This window comes from Glarea lozoyensis, assembly GCF_000409485.1.
Source record: "Glarea lozoyensis ATCC 20868 chromosome Unknown GLAREA10, whole genome shotgun sequence".
In the NCBI taxonomy this organism is placed as follows: Eukaryota; Fungi; Ascomycota; class Leotiomycetes; order Helotiales; family Helotiaceae; genus Glarea; species Glarea lozoyensis.
In genome coordinates, this window is record NW_007360984.1 from 335,730 (window position 1) to 355,796 (window position 20,067).

The window sequence follows — 20,067 nt, forward strand, 5'->3', positions numbered from 1 at the left end:
GACGTGGTTTTGGGTTTGGTTAAGTCGTGTTTAAATGTTGCTTGATATTTCAGAGACGGAATTTAGGCGTTCAGTGGGTATTAAATTGGGATCCGCACCCGTACAAGTTTATGAACACAAGATATGTCAGAATTATCTAGAGAGAAGTTTATCTGGGACCTCTCTATCACATTACTATACCCTACCCATGTCCTTAGCCATCAATCTCAACGTTATTAAACTCCTTTCCCTCAACCTCGTTAATAACAACCTCAACCCCCTCCTTCGGCCCGTCTACTTTCCACTTCCTCTCTCCATTCCTTCCACCATCAACAATTTCCTCTCTACCCTTAACTAAGCCCCTACCCTCAACCCTCCCACGACCCTCTTCGCCGATAACATTCAACCCCACACCATCCCAAACAACCCCATCCACAGGCACAAACCACTCCTCCCCCTCGCCCTCCAAACTCTCCCCCACAACCTCCAAATTCAAGCTCCCAGTCATACCAAACAAAAGCGTCCCACACCTCGAACAAGCGACTCTCTTCCCCCTCCCCTCCTCCCGAAACGTCAGCTCCCTCCCCGCCTTCCCCAGCACCTCACTCGCCGGCCTAAAAACCCTTGGTCTAGCTTTCTCTCTTGGCGCGTTTGGCAACTCCTGCAGCGGTAGAAATGTAAGCGCTGGTGTCTTAGGCGGGAGGGCGATAGTCAGGAAAGCGGCGGGCGTGAGGAGGATGGTGGTGTGTGAAGAGGTGGAATGGCAGCAAAGCGGGAGATCGACGAGGTTTTGACCGCAGGGGAGGACGGGGCGGATGGGATGGTGAGGTTGTAGGATATGGATTTGCAGGTGCATGAGCCTTTTAGGAGGAGGGTGTGGGTTGGGAGGGGCATTGTTGGTTTTGATAAGTGCTAGGCGTTGAAGCGGGTTTGGAAGCTGGGCGGTTTTTGGATGTGGAGATGACGAGGAAGTTTTGAGTTGGAAATGATTGTGTTTGAAATTGACATGGTGTTGAATACGTCGTAGATTACTATACTTATAGTACTTCAACGACATATAGAGTCAACGATGGTGGTACTAGGCAGTAAGCCAAGAAGCCGGGGAAGTCAGATGATCCGGTAATGTGTGTACCCTTCTTCTGTACACGGGTATTGAAGCACACGATGCTTGGCTAGATGAAGAATTGGCAAAAGCTTTTCTGATTTGGATGTGTTGGGCTTGGTGGATACAGATTGCCGACTTGGCTGTACGTATCTGCGAGATGGTGCAGTGTCGGCAGTGATTGATGCATGTTTAAGGGTGGATGTTGCGCTATGATGGGGTTAGAATTTGTTCGTAACGTTAAGCTGACGTGGGAATATGTGTACTTCTAAGACGTATATATCATCAATCTCATGGGTTGGTGGAAGAACGCCGTAGTCGTGCCAACATGGCCACGAGTTTGAAGTTTAAACACTAATTTGAAAATCCTCAATCCAACAACCTGGAAGGCATTACTGGAAGGGATGTTTGAGCGGGTTTTTCGGATGACTATTCCACCTCTCAGCTTGAACGAATATGTAGAGTCAACCATCTAACACAAACTGTGAAGTGACGACGTCGTGATTCGGGTATCTGGAGCGGTGGAAGTGGCTGCGTTGTTGCTGACAAGATGTAAGAAACGGCCAGCTCATAACATCAGGTATTACTATATCCTGATGAAAGCTTTTCAGTCTCAACTACAAGAGGCTCAAGGAGCATTAGAGATCTGAAACTCGAAAGTTCAGAAATGTCACTCACCAGGAGTCTCACACCAGCAATCTGATACTAAATTAATCCGCAAATGTCACGCCACTCGCACTGTGACTTCCTTCCCAGATTTTTGCAATAAATCCTAAATCACCTACCCGAAAGTTTGGATTCTACTTAATGACCCCTGAATCGGCTATCAGCAGAAGTAAGGCTTCACCGCCAAGTTACCAACGTATATTATGTATCAGAAACATGATGAATCAGGTTTGACAAACAAACCGAGCTAACGGAAAAGGGGATATTGTGGTCATACAGAGGCATCTAACCCGTGCGAGAGAAGCTGCGTTACATTAAAGTAGCGTAGCTAGCAGCTTCATCTCCGTAAGCCAAGCTCAGCCAGCATCTGCTGTGTCACACATGGCCAAGAAGGGATGTAGACAGCCATTCGTGAATCAAATGAAAAAGTAGATTGCTGGTGGATGAGAGTAGTAGAGAGTAAGAAGTAATTGAAATGAATTTGAGGTCGCCTGGCTAATGGATTCTGGTGAAGAACTTAAGAAGTCAGCGATTGCAGTGCTCGGGATAGTGAAACGTCTTCAAATGATTTGGTTTGGCACGTCGTGTTTTCTTTGCTGTTGTTCTTCTCAAGTGTATAAGAACATAATGCTGAGGATACTTGCTGTGGTTTCCTATGGATGCAGCTCTAGGTGTTGTGGAGCCAGGTAATTGGATTCAAAATCCTAGAAAATGACAAGTGAAGTTGAGTCGGCTGGCGGAGGAAAAGACTGAAGTAAGCAAATTCTGACGGTGTAGTTCACGATACTGCGTGAAGTTTTGCGAAATGCAACAAAACCGTTGGCGCTGGATACGACTTCCTATTTCGGCTTTCTTGTGGCGCTGAGGAGCGACAACTTGTACGTCTTTGTGTAACCGAGTTCTCGGTAATGATTTAATAACTGGTTTGCCGAACGAATGTCTCCGAAAGTATTATAAGTATCTTCGACTGTTTTGAACTTTGTGGAGTTGTAGGTATGTGATTACCTATCTCGCTTCTCAATGATTGCGTCCATCGATTTCTGGATTAGTAAGACATCGCATCTTTCTTCACTTCTCTTAAAAACTTCGCCAAAATTTCAATGACCTTTTCAGGTTGTTCCTGTTGAACCCAATGCCCAGCTCCGTCAATGAGTTCAACGCCTTTGAACCGACTACAAACATTTCCCATATTCTCGACGGTACCCGGTTCTTGGTAAGTCCCCCAATCCTGCTTTCCTGAGATGAACAAGGACGGAACATCAATTTTCTTTCCAGCAAAAAGCTCAACATCTTTCATGTTCTTCGGATCAGTGGCAACTCTATACCAATTCAAACCGCCTTGAAATCCGGTGCTTTTCCAACTTTCGGAGTAGACAGAAAGTTCTTCGTCGTTCAGCCATCTTTGACTAAGTTTAGAGACAGTTGCAGGATCTTCGTTGGCCATTGGTATGCGTACTGAGTCTCGCATTCCAGAGTGCAATGGCATAACATAGTAGTATGGTAGCTTCGCAAGCTCACTTGCTTCCCAAGCTTTCAAAGGACTGGGATCATTGCCTTTCCAATCTGCACTTTTCAGGTGGAAGTATCCACGTAGAAATTGGTGGAGCTCTTCCTTTGGATTATCCATCTCTTCTGCAGCAGGAGAGGTGGAGTAATACCACTTGTAATGTTTCCGTGGCTCAGATAACTTTGCAAGATCCTTGTGAACATCGCTTTTCTCTCCAGACGAGCTCTGGCCAGAGACAGTATTGAATGGAAGACTTGGTGAGCCTTTGAATGGATGTGACATCATGACACAACTAGTTCAAATCAGCATCAACTGCGTCCCGTAACTAATTGTTTGCCAAGTGCCTACGATTTGAAGATATCGGGTCGCATCAAAGCACACATAGCTGAACCAGTAGCTCCAAAGTCATGACCGATAACGGCTTCTGCTTGGTGATATCCCAACGCATTTACTAATATGACAGCATCTCGAACTAGCATCGTAAGTGCAAAGGTATTTAAATCGACTTCTGCGAATGGTCTGCTGTCCCATCCGGTCGTTCTTCCGTAGCCTCTCTGGTCATATGCAACAACATGATATCCTTCAGCGGCAAGAGCTGGCATTATCTTCCGCCATGAGAAAGCTAGCTCCGGAAATCCATGAAGAAGTAGAATGAGAGGAGAAGAAGGGTTTCCTGACGAAAGGTAATGGTAAGTAAGATCGTGAGAGGGTAGATATGATTCTCTGATCCCTTCGGGAAGTGGAAGAGCTGGGAGGTTGTCCATTGAGGGTTGCGTTAAAATCGAAACAAGAATACTAATGGAATGGTAGATGAAAACCAGTTATTTCTATGATTAGCGTCGTGTAAATGTATATATAAACTTGTCCGGCTCCTCGGTCACTTGGTTCTCCTTTCTCCGCATTTGAAAGCGTGCTTCGGAATCCTGGTGCTAATTCTCTACCTACAGAACATGATCAGGTGATTGGCACTCAAACTCTAGTTGAAGAACACAATATACATTGCTGTGAACAATCCAGAATTGGATCGATTTTCATATATGATTTTCGACATGAATAAGTATGAGGTTGGATGAGCCGAGATATTCGGCCCAACCCCCCCCCCCCCCCCCCTTCCTGGTGCTTATCGATAACACACGCCAAGACATTTCGTTCCAGGTTCGAAGACCGCGACCTGACGACAACTTGGCTGAGCGAACAAAACGCAATCTTTATTTCAAAGATTTTGTGCTTGGAGCTCGGAGTATTTGCTGAGGCTTCTTTGAGTATATTTGCCGTAATCAGTCTTCGGTTTAGCAGTCTTCCTGCTCCTTTCAGCTCCGGAGCAAGTCGTCATGGTATGGTTTTTCTGTTACTTCAAACTCCTACATATAGCGACAAATTGTGCTAATTCTTTAATTCCGTATAGTCGTCCGAAGCCAGACTATACACCTTCTCGCAGGAGAGTAAAGATCACTTGCGCAAGTTCCGACTGGGCACCTCCCGAGCGAACGACCCCCAAGCCGTAATCTGTACGTTCCCTATCGAGCATGAGGGGTCCAAGTCTTCGAGACAGAGGCTACGTGAAGGAGTCTGATATTGTGCTATAGATTTGGTAGACAAGAATACACTGGAAATCAAGCAGGACGATGACAAGACGGTATACAACAACCTGCAGGATATTGCGGATGACCTGCCAGACCACTCTCCAAGATTCGTCTTGCTGAGTTACCCATTAACACTGGTGAGTCGACCCATTACAAAACTCCTGGAAAGTGCAAAGTCATATGCTAATTTCTGTGTCAATACAGCCCTCCGGACGGATGTCAGTACCCTACGTACTGCTCTACTACCTTCCAGTTACATGCAACGCCACATTAAGGATGTTATATTCGAGTTCAGTAGAATTAATGAGGAATACGGCGGAAGTGGGCAAGGTTATTGAAATTGAGTCGGCGGAAGAACTGGAGGATTTACCTAAGAAGCTAGGTGCGGAATGAAGTTTAGACCTATGTTATGATTTGATGGAGCCAAAATTACAAGATATGCAAGTACATCAACTGTCCATGGTTCACATCATATCTGATTCTCCATTCTCAGTATTCTACTCCAATACCCCGCAGCCCGCAATGCCCACCATGTGGCATAAACCGGTCAAACTTCGGCAGATATCCTCCTAACGCCGATGGGAAAGTTCATGCCTCTCACTCATCCTCATCTCATTTCGTACAACTTATCCAAGTATCTTATATACTCGGTCACACCCAACCCCCAACAACTTAACCGTAAACCCAAAGGAACCCTCCATCAATGCCCAAACTCCCACAGTATCCCAGAGTCGCCACTCCAGTGCGTAAACCTCATCCAAAAAGCCATTTCATGCACCACGGTTGATCACCCAACTAACACCCCAAAAGTCACGATTATGGCGCATCCTAAACCACGGCGCCTCAGCGCTCATTGACAAGGAACCCCGACAAGCCCACGCCGATTTCCTCGCCGCCCAAAACCTCATAGAAAAAACCTCCACCGATTTTGGCAAACACTCCAAGACCGCCGTCACATTCCTCACATACAGCGGACTCACCAACGCCCGCCTCCAGCTGGCCGTTCATCCGGACATCAATCCAAAGAGGAAAGACGAGCTGATGAAGAGCCGTGAGGGGAATCTGTCGAAGGCGCGGAAGTGGCATGGGCTTGCGAGACAGACGTTGATGCTGGGTGACTCGAAGCCCGAGGAGAATCGGGTGGAGAGGATGATTGTGAGGGTTGATCTGGTGGGGATCCGGGCGAAGGAGTGGGAGGTGAAGATGTTGGATGATAAGGAGATTGATGAAGTGGCGATGAGCAAGCTTGTTGTTGAGGCGGAGGTGCTGAAGGAGGAGTTGGACGGGATGTTGGCGGAGGGGTGCAAGGTTAAGGAGTTGGTTGATAGGATTGATGAGGTGATTGCTGATTTGAAGGCGCTTTTGGGTGGGTTTTGAGGTTCATGGTGGGGATTGGCGTTTGGAGTAGGTGATAGAAACCTACCTACATAGTAGGTAAGTGGATGGTTGGTTGTATTGATGATTAAGTTTCTTTACAGATCACGTGGCTAAGATATATGTAAGAGAAATGGGCGAGATATAAAATTATAATTACTCAACAGAAAAAATCTCCCCAAACCGATCTGAAATTTTGTTTATAGTACAGTAAGCGAAATTGTAAAGAATACTCCGAACCAGAATTTTCAGATTCTAACCAGAACGATTGTCAAGACTGGAACTGTGTAGGACTGGAGGGGATATGAATGAAATCTTTTGGGCTATCAACGTTTCGTACACGATGAGATAATACATCCTTCGAGTAGTGACATATATCGTGCGTGAAAACCTTGTTGTTATGAACTCTATAACGCTTTTCGTTGCTTATGCAAGATATATGAATAAAATTCTCCATCCCCAGTGTTGTAGCGTGGAAGTAGCATATCAACACAATCCACTCCAAATACTGTCCCATTTCACCCAGCCAGTCTTGTGACAACCCCCCAATCTAGTACAACACCGATCCAAGAACAAAATATGCTAGCCAATCGATATATCCAATCCAGATCTAATAAACACCATTTTCCTTTCCCTTCCAATGCCTTTTAGATTTCCAGTTCTGTTGCGTGTCACCACTAAGACAAACACCCCCTACTAACCCTCCGAGCATGCGCCACCACCCTCTTCATCCCAAACCCGGAACCCGCACTCACAACCCTCCTCTCTCTCCCTATAATCCCCTTCCTACCCACCCAACTCTCCCTGCTGCTACTCTCAAACCCCAGATCCTCCGTTACAGCCGTCGACGCGATCGCCTTTTCCTTCATGAGGGAGATGCTATTGTGCGGTTAGCAAAGACGGTTCTATATTCCATTACACTTCAGCATAACCCTAAAAACAAGAGCCCGCAGAACAGGTATTTTCATTGAATAAGAATAAACATGGATTCAGAACTTACTCATCTTGACTGTACCCCGGGAAATTCACCGCTGGGCCTTCTTTGAAATCGTATGGTGAGCTCTGATCACAAGCCCATTAGTATAATTGGTAAGTAGGGGAAGGGGAGGAGGGACATACGATAACAAGTGATTTCCTCTCAGGTTTGTATTTCAGACCGAACGTTTCGAGGCATTTATTGCCTATTTTGCAGATGAAGGGGAGGATTTGTGTGCATGCCATGATTGCGGTTTTAGTTTTAGTTGGAATGGAATTGGTATAGTGATTGTAGGTGGCACGATTGTTTGGTTGTATGGTGCGAAATATACGTCGTGGTTGTAGGTGTGGATGTATGATATCCCTCAGTCTGAAACAACAACACTTTTGATAAAAAGAACGAAAACAGCACGCAAACGCTGGCTAAAGAACGGCTCGACAAAAAAGACGAAGAAGAAAACGAGAAATCAAAAAATGAACGTCGTTGTCGAAGAATGGAACCGCCAGTAAAACGAGTGATGGGTATCCGATGAAAATTCCCCGTGTATGCTTGGAATCTCAGCACAGAAATGGTATGAGAATACTCAATCTGGGGAAGGCATTCTAGTATATATAAAGTCATGTCAAGAATGTTTCGTTGAAGAAAACTATGCTGCTAGGGGCAACCCTTGGAAATTAGCAAGAGACAGTGACACAATACCACACACGACATGATGAGGGTTTCACGGGACCTTTTTTCTGGGCGTCCGCCTCTCCCCATTCCCAAGGAGCCGTGGCAACGTGGCGCGCTTGTCATATTGTTGCCATGGTGCGAGAATCCCACGCGTGGGTTTCCGCTTCTAGAATTGAGGAATGTTTGGCGTACATGGCATGATAGAGTGGTTACTTGGGAAAGCTTGTGAGCAGGACACGCAACTATCGTCGGAGGTGAGATGGATGGATTGGGAACTAGTTGAGAGAAGTGTGTTTGTGAGAGTGGACGGATGAACGGGTTTAGGGACCATCGAGCGCCATTGATGTACAGGAGGCGTGGATCAATCCACGGAAGGCTGGCGGAAAGGAGGGAAGGAAGGGGATGTGGAATGCAAGGCGTACTGAGAGAAATGCTTATTAGGTAGCACCTGGCACTTTTTCGGACATGCTCATCTCTGGGAGAGTAAGGTATGGTGACTTTCATCTCCCGTGCAAGAGGGAGATGTTCGAAAGAGGCATCCCTTGCTTCGAGGTCATAATTGGTTAAATTTCCCTAACCGAACTTAAACGAGATCCAATTCGAAGCTCGTCGACGTCGTGGAACAGGAATTGATTGTCGCGGTCGATTCGGGGACCTCGTCCCCCGTTGCGTTTGTGCAATTTCGAAGCTTTTTGTACCCGTTCCAACGGACTGGGCTCATGGCTCATCCCAGACGCAAACATAGACGTTACGATGCACACAATCTATCAGAAACAAAATCACGAAACGCTGATCACAGATCGATTCGAGCGTTCTCGATCCATAGATTCGGAGCACTAGAAGAAATGCGTGGGGTTGATATGCGAGCAAAGCGTTGATGCATTCCAAATAGTTATGCTTTATTGGTCTCATTTAGGATATTCTTTAACGTGGAAGTTCTTCAGTTTGACAAACTGATCAAATCCAAATTTGCTGAGTGTTACTCCCTTCCCAGAGTTTTTCCACCCAGTCCATGCGAGATCCTGCACAAGAAGTTAGCAGATATATTAAAGGTACGACCAGCGTTAGCCGTTGGATGGCAGTTGGACGAAAGACCAAACACGAGGAAGCTTACCGGGCTAGGATAATCGCATCTATTGACGAAAACAGTTCCAGCATCCACTGACTCGGCGAGTTCGGCTCCATTTTGTGTATCTTTGGTCCAGATGGAGGCGGTCAAGCCGAACTGACTATCGTTCATGAGCTTGATTGCCTCTTCGTCGCTCTTGACCTTCATCACAGGAATGACAGGGCCGAAAGTCTCTTCGGTCATAACTGTCATGGTGTGATCAACGTTTGTTAGTAAAGTGGGTTTGACGAAATTGCCATCGGGTGGTGGTGACTCGAATGACTCGTTTTTGGGAGTTGAATCCTTCGCCCCTTTCTCCAAAGCCTCTTTGATGTGCGCTTCAATTGTTTCCTTCGATCGCTTTGATACCACCGGACCGACGTGGGTTTCCTTGTCGAAGGGATCGCCAAGTTTGTAGTTCTTCAGTACGCCCTGTACAGCTTCGACGAACTTATCATGGATGCTCTCATGAACGTATATTCGCTCAAGACTGCAACAGCTTTGACCTGAGTTGAACACAGCTCCGTCTACAATCTCCTCTGCCGCCCATGCCACATCGACGTCGGATCGAATGTATGCTGGATCTTTTCCTCCTAATTCTAAACCAACGTTGACAATCCGGTCGGAAGCTGCACTCTGAACTGCTAGGCCTCCAGCAACAGATCCAGTAAAGCAGACCAAGGAGATTTTTGGGTTCCTAACAATCGCCTCGATTATGAGGGACGATCCGCAGTGGAAGTATTGAATTACATTTTCCGGGAGGCCTGCCTCAAGGAAGATTTTGGATATCTGCTCGACGATGGTAGGAGTTTGTGGGGACGGCTTGAGTATCACTGAGTTTCCAGCAAGAAGTGCTGGAATCAGGGAGTTGACCAGAATTAGGTATGGATACTGTGAAGATATAATGTTAGGGAACGTTCCTCAAAAGACATATGCTACTACTCACATTCCATGCGAAGAGTACCAACACAGGTCCAACTGGTACTTTACGAATAAATCTTTTGAAACCCTTCTCTGGCTCTCCATCTGTGTCCTTCAGAGCCTCCTCGCTGATCTTTAAGAGGTATTCTCCTCTCTTGACTGCAGTTGTGATTTCTTTCGCGGTGTAAGCAATAGGCCTGCCCATCTGCTCTGTGAGTTCTTTTGCTAGCTCATCTTGCTTATCATCCAGAAGTTTCAAAGCTTTCTTTACAATCGCCTGTCTTTCCGCCAAAGAAGTCTTGCGATAGCTTTGGAAGGCCTCAGTGGCAATGGTTGGAAGAGAGTCCAGATCTGCAGCTGATATCCCATTACGAGTGCATACTGGTTTGTTCGTAGTTGGGGAAATCGTAGTAATCGTTTCGACAGACATATTCGTATCTTATAAGGTTGTTTTCTTTGCAAAATCTGTATCAAAGTGGGATGTAATTGCAAAACAGAAAGAAGCTGGGAGCTGTCCGCTATCGCTGGTCTGCCCCACCTGACGCTAAAAAGATTAAATCCGCAGGGGACCCAGCCTAAATTTTGTCCCTCCCAGAAATTTACGACGTCCAATCCCAGTAACATCGCAACAATGTCTACCCGTAAACACAACGACTTTCTTGACGCAGGGGATAGTGAGGAGGATGGGAGTCAAGGCTACAATTCCGAAGCCGAGGATCTACAAAAGGGGGCAAGAAGTGTGAAGAGGCGGAAGATTGATCGAGACGAGGTCGATGCGAGCGATGTGAGCGATGAGGAAGTAGAGGACGAGGAAGAATTGGAGTCTGAGCATGCGCTGGAGGACAAGAAAAGAGCTATTGAAGAGGGTGAGAAGGCCGAGAAGAAGGAAACTCGCGCGTCAAAGGAGCTTCCCAACGTCTCGAAGCCCCTCGCGAAAAAGAATCTCGTCGCAACAAACGCTGCAATCAAACGATCCGGAGTTGTGTACTTATCTCGAATACCTCCATTTATGAAACCCACGAAATTGCGATCCCTACTCGAACCGTTCGGCGAAATCAACCGCATATTCCTGTCACCAGAAGACCCATCCTCTCATGCTCGACGAGTGAAAAACGGCGGAAATAAAAAGAGGTCCTTCACCGACGGCTGGGTCGAATTCGTCAATAAGAAGGACGCGAAAAGCGCATGCGAGCTCTTGAACGCTCAAATTATAGGTGGCAAGAAGGGCACATATTACCACGACGATGTATGGAATTTATTATACCTGAAGGGCTTCAAATGGCACAATTTGACAGAGCAAATTGCTGCTGAGAATGCGGAGCGGGCTAGTAGAATGAGAGCTGAGATTAGCAAGACTACGAAGGAGAACAAGGAGTTCGTTCAGAATGTTGAGAGAGCTAAGATGCTGGAGGGTATGGAAGCGAAGAAGGCTGCACAGAGACGGAAGGCAGATGAGGAGAATCCATCAAAGGAGGTCAAGTTGCCAGACGCGAAGAAGAAGGGCGGAGAAAGGCCACGCCATTTTAAACAGACTCAAGTTGCTGCGAAGAGGAAACCGGAGGATCAACCAGATCAGGTGAAGAGGGTATTGAGCAAGATCTTCTAGAGTGTTTCTTTCGATACCCAAGCGTTTCAATAGAATCCAATGACATTGACGAGGAGGAAACATAAACTTGACTTGACTTCAAATCATGAAAACACAAAAGGACTTCTGTGGGCCAGTGGTTGTGTACCACTCCAAAATTAAAGTTGATTTTCACATTCACACTCAACCCATCCGTACTGAGCGACTCGATCAGAACAACAAAAGACGAACAATCAAATCCACAAAAGTTCGGCCTTTCACAACATCTTTGTGAATACCAAACTACAATTCGGAAGCCGATATCCGTCCTGAGCATCTCCCATTCTTCCTTGGCGGCAGCTTCGCATGCGCCACAGTTGAACAGCTTGATCGGCTTACGGAACGACGGGAACTCTCCACTTTTGCATAGCCTTACGAGGTCCATATTCTGCAACTTCGACTGCGCAACATCGTGGTATCCGCAGCCAAGATGGCAAGTTGCGCATTGGAATGGTCGGTGCGTCCGGCTTGCCGATTCAAGATCCATGGACTTGGGGCTGGGATGAATGCGACGTCATGGTATATTTAACGTGGTGCGGATGTTACAATGAAAGGGAATGGAAAGGATACCTAGAGGATTATTTTTGTTGGACTTATATTAATTAATTAATTCTATACAGCTAAGAAGAGTACCCAGGTAAGCAAGTATAAATATTACACAACAATCAAGGCAAACATCTCTCCCGAGTAGCACCCGAAGCGGTAATTGCTTCGAGCCGTTATGTTTGCGAACGTTTCTGACGGCATCTGACTGTGCATATTCATAGCAGGAGAACTCCGAAAAGCTAGACCTACTTACTCGTACCCATCGTATTGAATTATATTCGCAGATGGTTGGTTGAAATTGCCCCTCTACGTTTGTCCTGCCCCGCCGCTAGAGCAAGGGACGTCTTCGTACAGAACACCCCTCGTCAGTCGTCACTCATTATTCACCAACAAGTCTGTGATTGGGACGCAACCAACTGTGGCGCATGCTCACGGCGGATTCTTATAAAGACAACTACCTACCCCTCTATCATCCCGCCATCTCTGTCTCATCCAAACAAACAACCACAATCTCATCATGTCAGCACAAGATTTCTACGGCGGCGGCAGCGGCAGCGGAGGAGGATATGGTCAACAGGGCGGGTACAATAATCAAGGAGGTTATAATCAACAGCACGGAGGTCAAGGAGGAGGATATAACCAACAACAAGGTTACGGTCAGCAAGGCGGTTATCCTCCACAACAGGATTATAATCAGCAGCAACAACATCATGGCGGATATCCTCCTCAGCAGAATTACAATACCCCTCCACCGCAACATCAAGGTTACGGCTACCCACCACAACAACAACCACCATACCCCCAACACAACTCCTACGGCGGTCCCTCTCCCTCGCACTCTCCCGCGCCTGGCTACAACCAGCAACAACACCACCAGAACCCCCCATATCCAGGTGGTCCCGGCTCCTCCTACAGCAACGGTCCTCAACCCGGTCAACCGGGCTACGACCCTAACGTTGGCCCCGACGGCGAGAAAGGCCTCGGGTCGACCCTCCTCGGCGGCGGCGCCGGCGCGTTCCTAGGCCACAAAGCGGGCGGCGGAGCGCTCGGCACGGTACTGGGTACGGTGGTAGGTGCCATCGGCGCGAACATCGTGAGCGACAAGACGAAGAAACATAAGAAGAAGAAGAGTGGCGATGGTTTGTACCCGGGGTATGGGAAGCATAAGAAGGAGAAGAAACATCATCGCAGTCGGAGTCGGGGGGGTGGGAGTTCGAGTAGTAGTAGTTCGGATAGTGATTAGAGAAGGTGTGTTTGATTAGGGATGGGTTGGGTTTGGATTGGGAGGATTGTATTTCGTGGTTTGGGATGGGATATTTGGATTTTTAGTTGGTACAGCTGAGGCTTGGGATGGATTTTAGTGTGTTACGAATAATGAAAGAAATACGTTAAACCTAACTGTCGTTCCTGTATGAAGATCATCATACACTGCTTAAAATCGACTTTTTCATTAACATCAATTCCAAAACTCCAGATGATCCCAGATCACACAATCACTTGACCTCATTTAACCCCGAAACCAGTGCAGTAATACATGTCTTACGTATTACTATTCCTGAATCCTTTGAAATTAAATACTCATCAGCTCACTACCTCCAGGCACTTCCAGGTGTTAAACTGTATCAGAAGTCTTGCTCTAGGAATTATAATGGATCCACCTATTATAGCGGGGCTAAGCGTAGAAGATTTCTACCTAGAATGGAATGATGATGGCGATTTTTATCGCGAGAAGTTTTAATTAACTATAAGAAGTTATTTAGTTAGTAGAATTTAGACGAGGTTTCGCTAGACATCCTAGAGTTATTTATATATATAAAGGATTAGTATTTTAATTGTAATTTAATAAATTGTAACAGAGAAGAAGAAGAAGTTATTTGTGATAACTATAGAGGTTCTGTAGAAGTTCTGTAAAAGTTGGCTAATTAGGTACGAGATATTGAAATATTGAAACAGCAATAAAACTTTGCTCTTCAAGTAGTATTACGGCCATAATCTGTTTAGAATGTCGTTGACTATACTTGATTGAATAGGTAGAGTTCTTGTCTTTAGACCAAATTAATCGGAATCTCCACTAGTAAATCAAACACTCCCCCCTAAAAACAGCATCATCAGCCCTCACAAGGCCACCCGACATACTGCATCGAAAATACCCGCACAACTCAATAGCCCAAGCGGATCTCCATATAGCTCAAGTAGCACATGCAACCACTCGGTACGGCCCAGCAGACGCCACAAGCGACTCCAACCTCCCCCTGCCTAGGTTTTCCCAGGTTTCTCCGCAAACTCGGCGATTTAGCCAGCCACGTTTCGGTCTTGCTTGCGGAGTGAGGAAGGTCATTTCAAGTATATTTGGGGGAGAGTATATCTTGTTTTTTTCTTTGGATATAAAAATACTCATCTTTGTGAGAGCTTGATGGTGTGCTTCAACAGGACCACCACCACAGCCACAATATCACGAGAATAGCTGCAAGAAAGAGAGAGTGCAAAAGGGAGATTGAGAGAGAACAGACTCACCGCTGGCAAGCCAACGACCAAACACCACCAGAATATACACAGTGGACATCCGACTCGGTTCTCATTCGCGGGGTTCCTCACAAGCGTGATCATTAGTGCTCTCTAGTACCAGGCACGCGTCGGTCGAAGACTTTTGCCAAGGGATCTGGACTTGAACTACGGAATCCAGGACGCTACCGGGGGACAGTGAGTCGCGAGGTCGGGGAAGATATTTTTGTCGTTGTCGTTGTTGATTTTGCTATTCCCCAAATTTTCGTCACTCGGATTTGGTAGAGAAGAGAAGATGTTCAGACTCAGCGGTCGCTCTCCCAGCGACGTCGAAGAAGTGATGAAGAAATCACATACCTCGTCCTGGAAACCGGCGCTGAGGAGGTTGATCTCGCGGGGAAAGGCGGTGGAGAAGGAGGAGAAGGAAGAGGAGGATTTGAAAGTGACGAGGTTGCTATCGAGGAACTCGTATCAAGCGTTGGATAATCAACGCGCGAATCCGAGGTTGAGGGATGGGAGGAGTATTAGGGTTAAACAGCAAGAAGACGAGATGCCTGAAGTACAGTCGCAACAGCACAGGATACAACCTCTTCAGCAACATCCTTACCGGGCACCACCTCCGCCTAGGATACAATCGCAAAATATACAGCCTCCTCCTCAGCAAACTCCTCATCAAAAACCAATTCGCGCTCGTCCCTCCTCCCACGCACCCACGCCATTAGAAGCAGACGATTTCGCCCTCCTCCTAACCAAAAAATTACGGCGCGCATCACAAATCCAAGAACCACCAAATTTCTCCCCTCATATCCTCACTTCCCAGCCCAACACCTCACCTCCAGTAATCCTAACCGCACCACCCCTCCCACCGCCCACCCGGACTCGGATTTTCATCCATCCCTCGCCCTCGCCTCCAAAGTCAAAATCCCACCAAAACCCCCCAGCTAAACCCATCTTCCCCGAGAAACATCAATCCCAAGTCCCAGACGACTCAACCGATTTCCTCGAATTCCTCCGCCGCTCGCAGCTCGATCAAGCGGACTGGCTCAACACCCACCGCCGTATCTCGCATGGGGGAGCGATGCCCAAGACGAAGGGCGTGATGGATGACATCACCGCGAAGCGTCGAAGCGTCGCTATCTTAAACCATACGCTTTCTAATGACCAAGATGAGAGAGCGAAACGGGGGAGTGGCGGGGAGGGGAAGAGGGCGAGTAAAAATGGAAAGAGGGCGAGTAAAGAGGGTATAAGTAGTACAGGTAAAAGAACAGGGAAAAGAGAAAAGGAAATACTAGTTAGCATGGTCGGACGCGTAGGAACGTATATCCGACCAGTGAACGAGAATAAGGTAGTGGAAGGGCGGAAGTATTATCGGGATGGCGGCGTTAGGGAGGAGAAGCGACGGAGTTTATTTGGTGGGATCGGTGCGTAATGTTGGATTATGTTTTATGCGTTATGTGTTTATGTGAAATGGTTGGGTATCATATAATTGGGGTTCCAGGATAAACAGGCAGACGAGGTTATAATGTAGGTAACCTACCTAGGTAGAAGTCTCGCAGGGAATCTACTTCGGTATAAGAATCTAATATCAATGCGACACATCGTTGAAACATCCGCAAATGGCTTATGAGTTACAAGAGTCTACTCTCTAAACATTTTCTATCCCGCGGAATGATTATGCCAGCCTAAATAGATAGGCGACTTAGGGCTGTAATAACCTTATCTTCCTCATCCTCGGGGTTCTATGAACACGTAACGCCAATGACGGTCCGATGGTTCTGGTGGCATATTCGAAGATGGTTATGGGTGACGGGTTGTAAAGAGTTTTCTTTTTGGGACTTTGATTATGTTCTGTAGGTGTATAGACTATCTACGTACACCATCCCCGGCGAACCCATCTCGCATGTCATGTCACGTACTGTCAATCCGGTTTATTTACCTAATTAACATCCGAGAAAATCTACTTCACAGATGAGAATCTAACATAAGTAAGAGATGTGATTAGATATCCAAAAGTGGCGTATAAAGTGTGATGAGTACTTTTTCATATGGTACTGTGTAAGACTAACTATATCCTACATTTGCTATTCTTCAGGTGAGGATTTGCGGCGAAGTTTCATCTCACGTGGAACGTACTGGTGGCAATGAGAGACTTGGTCAGATATCTGTAGATCGTGTATGAATTTTGGAGTGTCTTCCTTGAAGTCTGGTCTATAAGACTAGATACCTGCGTACCGCAGACCGGCGGAGTTTTTGGTATTGTAATGTAGGAACACTGTAATCACGTACCAGCCCAGAGCCATCTATTCCAAACGCTCCATCACCATATATTATGATGCTGTCGACTTTTTAATTTTACCGCTATATGGATGTTGACGGCAACGCCAAATCAATACTACAATTATGACCACAACGAATGCACCACCAAGACCACCCAGGGTATCACAACCTCCAATTCCATCTCAACCCAAACAAGCCTCACGCACCACCACCACCCCCCAAAACCTCACCAACCCACCTCCTAACATCCCCACACCCCCACCTCCTCTCCTTCTCATGCTCCAACATCCCCCTAACCCCCCTCTCCAACTCACAACCCGCCAGCACATCCAACCTCCCAGCATTAACATCATTAAGCACATGCATCCTCTCCGATCTCGTCCCAAACCTCACCAACAACTCACAGGCAATAACCCCTAGACTATAGACATCTAATTTCGGACTAATCTCATCGCTTTGCGGCGCGCAGTAGAACTTCGTGCCTGGTTGGCGGGAGGAAGCGACGGAGGAGAGGACGGCGATGGGGGAGGGATGGAAGGTGTTTTCGGATTGCGGGTGGGAGGATTCGATTTTAGCTATGAGGCCGAAGTCGCCGATGTGTGGGGTGAGGAAGATTTGTTCGGCGGATGAGGAGGTGGGAGTGCAGTGGGTGCAGGCGGTGATGTTGACTGAGCCCTCGGGTTGGTAGTGACCTCGGTGGATGGATAGGAAGATGTTGCTGGGTTTGAGATCGCGATGGACGATGTCGTGACCATGGATGTATTCTACGCCGTCGAGGATAGCTAAGAGTAGCTGGGCGGCAATTGGCCAGTGAAAACAATGTTGTAACTTGGTGTCGCTTTCTTTTTGTTGCTCTGACCAGACGAAGTCTTCGAGTGTGAAAGGATAAGGAGCCATCTGGATAAAGATCAACATGTCTTTCTCGTCTTCCCAATATTGCATATTTCTATTCAGATTCTCATTTCGTATCTCTTCAGTGCTTTCCTCGTCATCAGACATTTCGCTTGGTTTGCGGAACAACGAGCTCCTTGGCGCACTGGATGATTTCGATTTGTCTTTCCCTTCACTCAAACTCGGAGCAGTGTCGTAAGAATATTCAAATATGACACTATCGTTCTGAGAAGATTCTCGGAACGAATCTCTACGAGTTTTACGAATATCTCTTCTCAGTTCAATCTCGTTCTCGATCTGGATATCCCTAGGAACCGAGCCAAAATTTTCACTAGGTTGCTGCGATTCGGAGGATGAGCTCTCTGAGGAAGTATCACTATAACATTTGATGTCAGTGAAGCTTAGATAACTGCTTATTCGAGTGACATACCTTAAATCATCGGGCCCATTTTCCAAAAGACGTTGTCCATTTCGAACAGAACGCCAAGAAGCAGGACGTAATTCACACCACGAATCATAGTATCGTACAACGTTGCGGTGTTGTAGCTTTGCCAAGGCACGGAGTTCTTTCAAAAGATGCTCAAGCTGAACTTGATCATGTATCGAACGTAATTGGCTTGCTGAAACACGAATTTGTTTGATGGCATATTCTTGATCATCAAGGTTGTGCCGAGCACGAAAAACTTGACCAAACCCCCTTTACCCAACAAACAAATTTCTCTGAATTTGCGATAATAAGGTGATTCTTGATGCAAGGCGTTGATTCCAGAAGGGTACATCAAATTGTCAAGAGGTGATGATGAAAGCCGTCCGGATGCTATTCTAAGTGGATGATGTACTTGCGAGCGTGGCTGGAGTTGAGATTGGGACCTTTCAAACAATGAAGATACATCTCCGCCGTCCGAGTAGCGTTCTGAGTTTTCGAATGTGTCGTACGTGAGATTTCCCGGTGGTTGTTCATGAATTGCAATGTCTTTGAGTCGAGTATCGAGTGCTTTCAAGAAATCTCGCCGTTCAACGGCGCCAGGAATAGCCACTTCTTTCGGGATCAGGCCAGCCTTTTTCATCCCCGTCAAGGTCTCCTTGAAAATACTGTCCGCTAATGCCAACACTTCGGCGTCATCTTCAGATAGTTGGTCTTGGGAGTGACGACGAGAGTTGAGAGTGGATCTAGCTTGACTCTTGCAACGTCCCTCAATTAGCGAAAATAACAACGTCGTTGCTTGGTGATTTGGTTGAATGTTAGGTGGTGAAACAGTCGTAGCAATTGCTCGTATAAGTTCCCCAGCGACTATTTCATCCTCGACGATGTTTTTTGCATTCGAAGAATCGGTGGAATCATTGGTCGACTGCTCTGGTTCTACATCTGGTGAGTCTCCAGCCGGACTAGAGCTCTGAGTTGTAGCAGAGTCTGGCTTGTTGAGATCATCCATCGGGAAAGGAAATCCTGAAACACAAAAGAGAACTAAAATCAAAGCTCTTGAATAGAGCCATGCAAAAATTCTGGATCATCTAAGAGCAGAAAAGTTCAAGACAGGCTATGTATCAATCATTGAGAATTGATGATCCAATGTCCAGACGGCATGTACTTCAAGCTTGCAGACGTGAGTAGATCTGGCTCTAGTCATTCGCTTCCAGTCATAGAGCTGACAGTAATGTCATTTAAAGGGCTTAAAAGACACGTAGTTTAATGGACACGTTGTATTTTGGTAAAGATGTTGTAGCTGGTAGGGATGATTGTTCCAGTGACTTCTCCCAAGTTCATCACGGGCGCTGTTGCCTCGCTTGGCAGATCCCCAGAATTTCGGAGCGATCGGGCCGAGACCTTAAAATTCGGGCACAGACATCAGTTTCGGGTGTTGCTGTAGGGATGACGTTATTGTGAAGTGAACAAGTAAAAATAAAGCTTTTAACAATAGTAATAGTCTTTAAAGATTAATGGGCTCTTGCCTACTTTTCAGATTAAGAGGCTTTAGTTCTAACTTTATTATAGTAATTTTAGAAGTATAAGCGTCTACTAAAGCACAGCCTAGAAAAGAGGAAATATGTGTTCATTATACTGCCAAATAGTACAAGCTCCCTAACGGTAATAAAAGAACTAAGTAGTAAGTTCGAGGGGACTAGAGGAGACTATACCTCGTCGACGTCGTTTAATATAATTTTAGACACAATCGCAAGTACTAAGTAGGACTCTCGTCTACTTTTAGCGAACTTTTGAATCTACAAAAATTTACATTCACACACGTTCAAGTTGTTTCTTAATTACTCTATCTCTCATTATACTACTCAGCTCTTCTTCTTCTAGCCGATATCTAGAAAACATCCTCGTGAAAGCAATA

At 46.4% G+C, this 20,067-nt stretch overlaps 10 protein-coding genes across 10 annotated transcripts; 5 read left to right on the plus strand and 5 right to left on the minus strand.

Moving 5' to 3' along the window:
* Positions 1 to 193: 193 nt before the first annotated feature.
* GLAREA_05118 (uncharacterized protein) lies at positions 194 to 835 on the minus strand (the record flags this gene model as incomplete). The annotated part of the gene is made up of 1 exon (XM_008078407.1): positions 194 to 835. The coding sequence occupies one exon, from the start codon at positions 833 to 835 to the stop codon at positions 194 to 196; it is 642 nt and encodes a 213-aa protein (XP_008076598.1).
* A 1,957-nt stretch (positions 836 to 2,792) lies between these two features.
* On the minus strand, positions 2,793 to 4,018 carry GLAREA_05119 (alpha/beta-Hydrolase; the record flags this gene model as incomplete). Its single annotated transcript, XM_008078408.1, has 2 exons — positions 2,793 to 3,546; positions 3,603 to 4,018. The coding sequence occupies 2 exons, from the start codon at positions 4,016 to 4,018 to the stop codon at positions 2,793 to 2,795; spliced, it is 1,170 nt and encodes a 389-aa protein (XP_008076599.1).
* Positions 4,019 to 4,585: 567 nt separating this feature from the next.
* Positions 4,586 to 5,230, plus strand: GLAREA_05120 (Actin depolymerizing protein; the record flags this gene model as incomplete). Its single annotated transcript, XM_008078409.1, has 4 exons — positions 4,586 to 4,588; positions 4,660 to 4,762; positions 4,841 to 4,974; positions 5,042 to 5,230. 4 exons carry the CDS (start codon positions 4,586 to 4,588, stop codon positions 5,228 to 5,230), a joined length of 429 nt encoding a protein of 142 aa, XP_008076600.1.
* A 310-nt stretch (positions 5,231 to 5,540) lies between these two features.
* On the plus strand, positions 5,541 to 6,214 carry GLAREA_05121 (uncharacterized protein; the record flags this gene model as incomplete). Its single annotated transcript, XM_008078410.1, has 2 exons — positions 5,541 to 5,579; positions 5,648 to 6,214. The coding sequence occupies 2 exons, from the start codon at positions 5,541 to 5,543 to the stop codon at positions 6,212 to 6,214; spliced, it is 606 nt and encodes a 201-aa protein (XP_008076601.1).
* A 674-nt stretch (positions 6,215 to 6,888) lies between these two features.
* Positions 6,889 to 7,432, minus strand: GLAREA_05122 (uncharacterized protein; the record flags this gene model as incomplete). The annotated part of the gene is made up of 3 exons (XM_008078411.1): positions 6,889 to 7,090; positions 7,212 to 7,273; positions 7,331 to 7,432. The coding sequence occupies 3 exons, from the start codon at positions 7,430 to 7,432 to the stop codon at positions 6,889 to 6,891; spliced, it is 366 nt and encodes a 121-aa protein (XP_008076602.1).
* A 1,335-nt stretch (positions 7,433 to 8,767) lies between these two features.
* Positions 8,768 to 10,318, minus strand: GLAREA_05123 (ALDH-like protein; the record flags this gene model as incomplete). The annotated part of the gene is made up of 3 exons (XM_008078412.1): positions 8,768 to 8,881; positions 8,974 to 9,858; positions 9,914 to 10,318. 3 exons carry the CDS (start codon positions 10,316 to 10,318, stop codon positions 8,768 to 8,770), a joined length of 1,404 nt encoding a protein of 467 aa, XP_008076603.1.
* A 201-nt stretch (positions 10,319 to 10,519) lies between these two features.
* Positions 10,520 to 11,494, plus strand: GLAREA_05124 (RNA-binding, RBD; the record flags this gene model as incomplete). The annotated part of the gene is made up of 1 exon (XM_008078413.1): positions 10,520 to 11,494. The coding sequence occupies one exon, from the start codon at positions 10,520 to 10,522 to the stop codon at positions 11,492 to 11,494; it is 975 nt and encodes a 324-aa protein (XP_008076604.1).
* Positions 11,495 to 12,575: 1,081 nt separating this feature from the next.
* GLAREA_05125 (uncharacterized protein) lies at positions 12,576 to 13,301 on the plus strand (the record flags this gene model as incomplete). The annotated part of the gene is made up of 1 exon (XM_008078414.1): positions 12,576 to 13,301. One exon carries the CDS (start codon positions 12,576 to 12,578, stop codon positions 13,299 to 13,301), a length of 726 nt encoding a protein of 241 aa, XP_008076605.1.
* Positions 13,302 to 14,855: 1,554 nt separating this feature from the next.
* On the plus strand, positions 14,856 to 15,989 carry GLAREA_05126 (uncharacterized protein; the record flags this gene model as incomplete). Its single annotated transcript, XM_008078415.1, has 1 exon — positions 14,856 to 15,989. The coding sequence occupies one exon, from the start codon at positions 14,856 to 14,858 to the stop codon at positions 15,987 to 15,989; it is 1,134 nt and encodes a 377-aa protein (XP_008076606.1).
* Positions 15,990 to 17,035: 1,046 nt separating this feature from the next.
* Positions 17,036 to 19,161, minus strand: GLAREA_05127 (Protein kinase-like (PK-like); the record flags this gene model as incomplete). Its single annotated transcript, XM_008078416.1, has 3 exons — positions 17,036 to 18,104; positions 18,159 to 18,378; positions 18,432 to 19,161. The coding sequence occupies 3 exons, from the start codon at positions 19,159 to 19,161 to the stop codon at positions 17,036 to 17,038; spliced, it is 2,019 nt and encodes a 672-aa protein (XP_008076607.1).
* Between the last annotated feature and the right edge of the window lie 906 nt (positions 19,162 to 20,067).